A 9,493-nucleotide genomic window follows, 5' to 3' on the forward strand; every position below is an offset into this window, starting at 1 on the left:
CTCAGCCAATAGAGACTCTGTTGCTATCACCGCTTGTATTTTTAGCAAATTGTTCAGCACCACAGAAAACTACAAATATCCCTCCGCCAATTAAACTAGAGCCCGCAAGGTAAACATAGAGAAGATACGGCCTCATTTTCTGATTTTTTTGGTCGCTGTTTTTCGAGGAAGACAATGAATTGACACATTGTCTAGAAAGTGACGAGTGAGTGAACAGTTATCTTTTAGTTTTAAGTGTTGTTGTTGTTGTTGTTGTTGTTGTTGTTGTTTTAAAAACCGTATCCCCTGGTTAATAATAATATAGATAATGTGCATGGAGATGACATTAATGGTGTGTTGAGAGGGGAACATAATGCATTAATGCCGTTATATGGAATAATAAAGCAGCAGCTACTATAATATGAAGAAAGTAGTCCCTGCCGTCACGGCCGTGTGGGCGAGTCACCCTGTATAAATACGCCGGGTTGTCAAACAGTAAAGTTTCTCTGGACCCTCCATGCAAACTGTCAGCTGAAGACAAACTGGGAAACCCTTTGGCCATTTGAGAATTGGGGCGGCAGTTAAGACATTCTACAATAAGGTGAAAAATATCTAGTGGTCAGCATCTGAATCACCGACTCGACACATCCGCCTGAAATCCGAGACAACACAAGGGAATTATAACAGAAACGCTGGAGTACAAGTGGAGCTAGTGCATCAGTGACGGTAGGTGAGTAATTAAATGTCAGCCGGTGCATGAAATAGGTTAATTCTATTTAAATACACAGGCGTGTTCATTGCCAGCAGCATGTTGCTGTGTGTTGATGTCTTCTTTCTTGGGAAAAATGCTCTGACTGAAATGAATGACTGCACTGGTTCAGCCATTGATTGAAGACTCCGCTTTTGTTTTCGTCTTAGCCCGTTATGTATTAGCTGAAGTGACCCAGTCTGCTCAGCTGTCATGGGTATTTTCCATTTTATACGGTGTTTGACGGTGTTGTTTATGCCGAGGAGATGCTCTCCTCTTCAATGCTCAGTGAGCACATACTGGTTCTCCACTTAATTAGCCTTATCCTTTAATTTACAGCGACAATTTGACACGGGTGTCAGCTGAACCAGTGTCCTTTCTGCTCCAGTGCCTTTTGACTTGACATATGGCAGTAATCCCCAGGTAGATCCTGTCCCCTTATTATCCGAGCTTGTCATCACACAGGAGGATATTTCTCCAATCTCAACCTTGTCTTGCACATTTACCTCCATTATTTGGCATCTGGTAGATGTGCAACATATTCCCAATTCAAAGAGTTCTATAAACATCAATCTGTTTAAAGTTCTAATGGGAGGAAATTGGAGTGAGGGGCCTTTTTGTAACAAAGGAATAAAATCCTGATAATATCACGTGTTGTTGTATTGAGGTTTCATGTGTGTGGGGACCACTCCGTTCAGCACAGGCCTCTCTATATGTTGTGCTTATCCCTCAGTTCTAATCTCTCTTAAGGCCCTTTTGCTTTCATATGTCTGTTGTATACATTGCACATTAGCTTGTGCTACTTGTAAGCTCACCGTAGATGTGGTGCTTAAATAGATCAAAGCTGACATACAGTGGATACTTTGCAGCACACAGTGCCACACATTTGCGGCTCTGATAATGAGTCGATGTAAACAAAAATAGCACCGTAGAGCCTGCCGTTGCTCTGACCCGCAACAACAGGCCTATAAAAATGAATCTAGCTCCTTTTTTTTTTTTTTTTTTCAAGCCGTGTCCCAAATCTGCAGGTGAAGAATACAAATATGAGCACAGCAGAGGGGATTTATGAACATAAAAGATTTGGGGAGGATTGTTTTTTTTATTGAAATTTCAAGCTGTGCTTTATGATTTGGAGCATTTATTGCACTCCAACAGCAACACATCTGCACCTATTAACTGAGCTATTCCTTTAATGTCATTGGATGACATTGGACATCTTGTGTATCCTGCTGTTGCCTCTTTATAATGAGAGAAATGCTGCTGTAGGTAGCTTAGCTGCGTGTGCACACAAGGTTTCTAGTGACGATGGCTGTTGCAGGTGATGGACCTCCTGTGCTCAAAGATCCCATTTTCTACAGTCACCTCCACTCACTTTGAACTCAGGTGGTGAAGAGGAATTTGCACCATAGATGATGCAAAATGGGGCCCTATTTATAGCCCATTCCAACCAACCCCCATTTTTTTCTTCAATGTCACCTTTTTCATGCGATAGGGGAAATGTAAATCTCGTCTTGAAATGTCACTCCCACAGCCCTGCGTCCAGCCTGTGCAGCTTTATCTGTAATAACATTAGAATTGTCTTTAATCGGAGGCGTCTTCCTAATCTTAGCCGCCGAAGCCCCATCTGGCAGGGAAGTGAATGTGAGTGAATTGTTTGTGTGTGTGTGTGTGTGTGTGTGTGTGTGTGTGTGTGTGTGTGTGTGTGTGTGTGTGTGTGTGTGTGTGTGTGTGTGTGTGTGTGTGTGTGTGTGTGTGTGTGTGTGTGTGTGTGTGTGTGTGTGTGTGTGTGCGCGTGTGTGTATGCCAATGGGGGGAGGGGAGGGGGTTATTGCACGCACTGCATGGTGGGAAATGGTGTTCTGGGAAGTCGACCAACTGCCCTGCCATTTTACACCTCTTTCTTCGTGAGTCTTGTGGTTTTATTGTTTTGATTATGTTCTTCTTCTTTTTTTTAGCATGTAATTGTTCATTCGGTTTGACTCTGCATGGGGGGAATGGACCCTGTTTGACTATGTGAAAGCATTAAGCAGGAAGCACTCCATGGGATTCAGATTATGAAGGATTTATGAAGCCCACAACACGGCATCTGTTGCATCCGTCAGTAGATCCTGCAGTCGATGAAAGCAAAATATAAAATGCGTATAATTGCTGTGTGTTATTGAATAAAAATAGTGATGGTGTAAGTTAATTTGCTCACTTCTTTAAAAAATATGTAGCCTCAGTGAAACTGATATTTTCCCTTCATCACACATCTAACAAATATACTATATTTTTGCTATCCTGTCTTTAAACAATTTGATTCCTAAAGCCATTATGGTGAGCTGAATCTAGTTATGATGGTTTCAAAGGCACTTCTCAACAAATTGTCCATTTTAAATTTTTTTTATTTGAATGTTTGCCCTCACAGGTCAGCATAAATATCTCTCTCTCTCCAAAGCGTATTAAGCCGTGACACTTCCACTGGTCTCATGCATGCAGACGTGAATATCCCTTGCTTTCATCAGATCAATGATATAGCTATATGGAGGCTTGAGTGTGCCATTCAAATAATTATGTAAATCAGTGAAGCGTCCCACTTGACTGATACATTTACCAAACCGCTCCAACAGGATCTCACAAGTTTCTGTTAGTTTATTGTGACCAATGTACCTTGATTGGCAGCCTTTCTTTACTGTGATGCAGTCTGTGCGTATTTTTTTTTAAATTTTTGAAAAATTGCAATAGTTGAAACAACTGGCAAATAGCATTAATATGCAAGTTCTGATATATTTTAGTGCTGTGTTCAGACAAAAACAAACGTGTCAATAATATTTGCTTACATGTGTAACATGATGAGCTACAATTAGTTACCGAGAAGGTCTGTTTGCTCTGCTTTCTATATCTATTAAACATGATTAGTCGTCTACAGCTGGATAGCAGTGTCTTCCCCTCTTTGTTTTTGATCCATTTCCTTTGATCTCTCCTTAATTCTTCCTCTGGTTCTTTCCATGTAAAATAGTAAAATAACGGCTTTCTTCTGTTTCCTTCTCCACAGTTGGGACCTGACAACATTGTTACATATCTGTAAGGACAAAAGTCGGCCTGCAACTTGCTGCCCCCGCCTTCAAGGTGCCTTTACCATGGTGACACTAAAAGAATCCTACACGTTACAATAAGCCAGAGGAAGAACTCCTTGTCACTGTTTCGTTGCCTCAGCGTCACCTCGATCACTTTGCTGTCAGGGCGGTGCTGACCTGGTGCAGCCATGCATCTGGAGGTGAAGGTCGCCCTCAACTTCATCGTGTCCTACCTGTACAACAAGCTGCCTCGGCGTCGAGCTGACCTGTTCGGTGAGGAGCTGGAGAGGATACTGATGTCTCGTTTTGAGGGCCACTGGTACCCTGAAGCACCTCTCAGGGGCTCAGCCTTCCGCTGCATTCACCTGGGAGCGCCAAGGGACCCCGTGGTGGAGTTGGCCGCCAAGAGGAGTGGACTGGACACGGAGGAAGTGCGAGCAAATGTCCCTGCAGAGCTAAGCGTGTGGATTGACCCTTACGAGGTATCCTACCAGATCGGGGAGAAGGGGGCAGTAAAGGTCCTCTACCTGGAGGACCCTCCGGGCCTCGGCTGTGACAGCGAGAGGGCCGAGGGGGTGATCAGAGAGGGCAAAGGAGACGCAGAGGCGGAGGAGGCCAAGAGTCTGGGCTTTAACCCAGACGCTCAGGTGTTCGTGCCAATTGGAAGCCAGGCGTCTCCTGCCCTCATGCCGTCGCTCTCCAGCTCTCCCACCCCTCTGTCTGCCCAGTCCTGCCCCGGGCTCTTCAGTTACCCCAGCTCCACCACGCCCACCGACCCCGCAGCCCACTCCTCGAACACCTCGACCCCTTCTCCGCCCAGCGGCGGGCTGCCCTACCTCTCCGCTCAGCAGCCGCCCTCCGCTCTCCCCGCCGCCCGTCCTCAGCCCATCACGTTCACCACCGCCAGCTTCGCCGCCACCAAATTCGGCTCGACCAAGATGAAGAAGTGCAGCGGGGCCGGGTCGGCGGCCGGCCCCGGAGCTGCCATAGCGCCTGCCCAGAGGATGCTCACCCGCTCTCCCACCACCATCTCAGCACCAGAGCTGCTCAAGCACAAGCCCCTGTCTCTCTCCTTGCACTCGCTCGGAGGCCCCATCGCCAGCCAGCTCTCCCCCAACGCCAAAGAGTTTGTCTACCCAGGATCCCCGGGCCCCCTTTACTTTGATGCCGACGCCCAGCCAATGCAGCCGCTTGCTAGCCCGTTCCAACCCCCCCACGCCCTCAACACCCATCCGTCCTTTGACCCGTTCTCCAGCCCTCCCCCTGCCCAGAGTGTGGGCATCATTGGCAGCAACGGAGGAATCCCCTACATGGAGAAGCCGCCATTCGTCGAGGGTTTAGGAAGCTACAACCTGCAATATCCTAGCCAGTCCTTCCAGCCTGTCGTGCTGGCCAACTAAGCCTTCATTTGTAACGCTAACAACTGTTGTAGGAGGAGGTGGGTTTGGACATTGATGCTCCAGATCTTTTCAGTTTTTCTAAGAAATTGATACTAATACAAGTTTAGAACTACAAAGATTTAAAATACCCCGTCCACTGAATAATTCATGTGATTGGTTTTGTTCCTCCATTACCCCCCCAACCCCACCCTGACCTGTAGTCCGTTGCCGTTACTCATCACGTTCTGTGTGTTTGCTTTGACAGGACTGGGTAGGGTGGGGGTGGGGTGTTCCTTTCTACCTTGAGTCGTTGCCAATCTCATCATTTGTTTTTGCATTGAATGTTAATGTGAGGGACTTTTTTCTTTTTCTTGACTTGTTGTTTAATGGACCCGGCTGTAGTATAGCTCCATTTTGCACTGCACTGTCATGCTGTGAAAAAGGACCTCGCCAAGTCTTGCAGGGAGCGACGGCTATGGAAAAGCTCAGCACTTTGCTCTGCAATCTGCTCTGCCCTACTTGCAACAAATACAGAGAGGTGTGTGTGTGTGTGTGTGTGTGTGTGTGTGTGTGTGTGTGTGTGTGTGTGTGTGTGTGTGTGTGTGTGTGTGTGTGTGTGTGTGTGTGTGTGTGTGTGTGTGTCAGCGTGATGGAGAGACTCATTGTTTGTACGGTGGGCCCGTTCCCCTTGAAAGGCACTCGTGCGCACGCACAATTTGACACTGTTGTTGTTGCCGGGCGTAAATCGGAGGCAGTTTATCGTCAGCTGGAATGTGTACATGACACGAGTTTAAATGGAAGTGAGAGCAGTGGAGGGAGCAGAAAGAGAGCATCGGGGTGTTGAGGCAGTGTGATGTATAAGAATATGTTGTATCTGTCGGGGGGGAAACTGCAGCCCGGGAAGGTCAGGGAGACCTTGGTGAATGTGAAAAACAAGTAAATCTTTGTATTTTAAGATGACGATGACGCGCTGATACCTCAATCATACAGACTGGGATGCATGTTATGGTTTCACACATGTATTCAAATGGAGAGACACACACACACAGAAATGTGTGCGTGTGTGTCAGTTAAGCAGTAGGGATTGTGATAATTTGCTTCGTATGACTTTGACTATGAAGGAGAGGTTTTCCTCTGCAGGAAGGGGGAGAGAGATGAGAGAGATGAGAGAGAGAAGGGAAGACCGGAGAAAACGAATGAGGGGGAGAGAAGCAGCTCGAGGGTTCTGTTGCCTCTGTGGCTACCAGGCTGTATTGGCTCAGAGAGCGACACTTTGCAACCCAGAACACGTTTCTGGTGAGCTTAAATGGTATTGAAGCCAAAGGCTCACACTATTCTCTCCCTCCTCTTGTGATTCTTCAGAGATCTGTGGCTGCCAACAACGGAAAAACCAGAATGGTACAGTTCAGGTTGCTCTGTCTCTTTTTTTTCCCAGTTATGTGAACAAAGAGGCGAATGTTCTTTCACTGGTCTGTAGCTTTTTTTGTCGCTTTTATTGGATGGCTTGTCAGATCTCTGGAAGTCTGCTGTTTTACTAACAATGGTTTGTTTACCAGCCGTGTCCACGTGATTGTCGGTTAGTCACTGCAGGGAAGGGTAACTCTCAGATGTCCATTCGAGCTGTCCAGCACTTTATTACTGGGCTCCTGAGGCGGTGTGTCGCCCACAGACACGAGCGCTTTCACCATTCCTTTGCCCTCTGTTTGGAAATGGCACATTTTTATTCAACTATCATGAAACGCTTTAGAGATTCAAACGGGAGCTTAATTTGCATTCAAGTGCATCATGCTGGTGAGGAGGCGCAGTTGGTCGTGTCCGTTTATTTGAATGTTTTCAAGTCGATGTTTTTGTATAAGATGACCCGTGGACCCTTGACTTGTGCTCACGCTGGTTTTGCAATGTGACAGCTCGTCATACGCATGCGAGTTTGTATTTCTTTTTTTTTTTCTTTTCAAGGGGAATGGGTGGAGAGGTACAAATCGTAAAGGGGAAAGATTTATAGTTTTGTTTTGTAATTTATTTCCAATATTTCTATATTTTTGTTTTTGCAAAATGATCACATACATTTGTATGAGTAAGACATGACAAGTCCAGGAATATGTATATACAAAGTTCTTATGTTCAGATTCTTTGTTTAGTTTCTTACATGCCGAGGTTATTTTTCCAGAAAATAACATGAATATATGCAAACTGAGACAAAAATAAAAAGATGTACAGAATAAAGTATTGAATGTGTATTGTACCTTGTGCAGAATTTGTCTAATAAGACGGGTAAATGTATTCGTTCTTCAAGTTGGATTTGAAGCTTAAGATGTGAATGTTTACAGTGGGTTTGTGTAGGAAAGGATGGCTGATATCACACTTTTTTTCAGAGTTTTCCCAGGGCAGCCTGACAACACTACTCCCATAGGCAGTACATTTAAACCAAAAAACTTCTTCAGTGCAATGTCCATTTTCCCCTTTTTTATGTGAATTCACTGCATATTGTGGTCACCACGCTTATTTTTCCCCTGAATAATTGTCCATCACTGTTTTGTTTTTTGTTTTTTTGGGGGGGGTTTGAAAAACTATTCTAAACTATTTCTCGTCAACAACACTGAATAACTCCCATTTTTTTGTCTGTGCTACTAGAGTACCTAAACCCAGATATATATATATTTTGACCTCCCTCATATTATATATATATATATATATATATATCTCCCACCTCCATTCTTTCTCAGTGGGCTCTCTTCTCCCCACCAGCCTGGTCCTTTGGTCCTGATACTATAGCCATATCCCAGACTGTCTTTTGCTTACACAGATGCTCACCCTTCTCCAGTGCAATGTAATGCCATAATTTAAATTACCCTGAAGGATTCAAGGGGTCTCTACCTCTCTGCACCCGTGAATGGGGAAAAAAAAAAAAAAGAAATCCAGTATATCTCCTCTTTAGGAAGACAGTGTTACGGCAGGTTTAAGAAGGATAAAGGAGATGAATGTGCTGTGAATGTGATGTGTTGTTAGTCAACCCTGGTTGAGATGGCCTGCGGAATATACATGAGGAAACCGCTCATCATTTTTGTGTGTGTGTGTGTGTGTGTGTGTGTGTGTGTGTTAAAGAGATGTTTAGTCTCATGCATGTCCAAAAAGTCCAAGTGACAACGTTTTTCTTTCTTTTTTCCATATTTGTCAGATTATTCCGAACAAACGAGGTGTGTTGTTAAATTTCCTCTGCGTACGAATCGGGCTCCTGAGGTGAGAGATCCGAGGATGGGAGGGATTGCTGTAAAAGCTGTTTTGCCCTCTCATCTTTTAAGAGCGAATGCTGGTTTGTTTTCCACTTGAAAAGAACACTTTGGTGTTTTAAACACGCCGCAGATCGACTCTAAACGCAGGCTATTCCACAATCAGGGTTGAACATCAATGAGGAGGAAAAACAAGAATTTTGTATTCTGATGTCCTTTTGCTTATATCGATGTGTGCGTTTTATTTTGCACTTTGGAATATTTCATTGTCATAAAAGAAGTTTATTTTCTATGTAAAATTTAACATTTAAGATTAAAATAGATATAATTAAAAGTTCAGATGATGTATAAATATAGTGCTTTCTTTCTTGCCTGTATTTTATTATTTTTCCTATTTTGTATCTGATCTGTACACCCTGTAGATGTGTTATGAATCTTTCACTACTGAAATGCAATGACCTGTTTTCTGTGCTGCCCCCCCGGGGATGGGGAGTTACTACTGCAGTTTCTTATTGTATCAGATTCTTTTTTAAGTTTGTAATAAAAAAAAAAAACAGATTGGCAAAAATAAGCATGGCAAATAAGCTGATTGTGTCATCCTCCTTGTGTGCAGAGCCATGTGACTAAGATGGGAGAAATCATTTTTCGGCTCGGTCACAGCTCCCTCTCACCTCTTGGTGTGTCGTACTTGGTGGATGTTGAACATACTGCACATCAAACACTATAAAAAGACTATCTGTGTGTTCCTGGGAGAAGCCTCGCATTGAAATACCGGAGCTCTTATTGCGGTAAACAAACTCGAGTGATGTTTGATCAATAATTCAAAGCGAAGATGAAATTCTCAAATGGTGAGGAGCCAGATTGCTCACCACCCACCTCAGCTGGACTCATCCCAGCAGATATTACTTTAAATTTCATCACCCAGCGCCCTTGTCTCTCTCCTTCTGTCCGTCCTGCGCTATAGTGTTTCTTGTCGGACGCGGCCAGCTGAGAGGCTTGGCTCGTGAACGCGCTGGGCTGTGCTCTCTGTAGTAACATGCAGTGGTGTGGCATTAACATGCATGGCCGAGCTCCTCCTTGGCGCTCCTCCGCGTCTCCATCGCC

At 44.6% G+C, this 9,493-nt stretch overlaps 1 protein-coding gene across 3 annotated transcripts; it reads left to right on the forward strand.

The window, feature by feature from the left end:
• Positions 1 to 114: 114 nt before the first annotated feature.
• On the forward strand, positions 115 to 8,964 carry LOC137878312 (protein Tob2). 3 transcript variants are annotated; one of them, XM_068718577.1, is made up of 2 exons: positions 115 to 205; positions 3,762 to 8,964. In XM_068718577.1, the coding sequence occupies exon 2, from the start codon at positions 3,972 to 3,974 to the stop codon at positions 5,181 to 5,183; it is 1,212 nt and encodes a 403-aa protein (XP_068574678.1). In that variant the 5' UTR covers positions 115 to 205; positions 3,762 to 3,971; the 3' UTR covers positions 5,184 to 8,964. The 3 variants fall into 3 exon arrangements, with proteins under 3 accessions (XP_068574678.1, XP_068574677.1, XP_068574676.1); XM_068718576.1 differs by lacking the exon at positions 115 to 205 and adding an exon at positions 307 to 709; XM_068718575.1 differs by lacking the exon at positions 115 to 205 and adding an exon at positions 307 to 705.
• Positions 8,965 to 9,493: the final 529 nt, after the last annotated feature.

Source organism: Cebidichthys violaceus, unplaced genomic scaffold (genome assembly GCF_023349555.1).
Source record: "Cebidichthys violaceus isolate CVI_PGR_0920_01 unplaced genomic scaffold, fCebVio1.0.p SCAF_23, whole genome shotgun sequence".
NCBI lineage: Eukaryota > Metazoa > Chordata > Actinopteri > Perciformes > Stichaeidae > Cebidichthys > Cebidichthys violaceus.

What these genes read in the sequence shown, in the direction of transcription:
- LOC137878312 (XM_068718577.1), top strand. Translation starts at nt 3,972, where the DNA reads ATGCATCTGGAGGTGAAGGTCGCCCTCAACTTCATCGTGTCCTACCTG.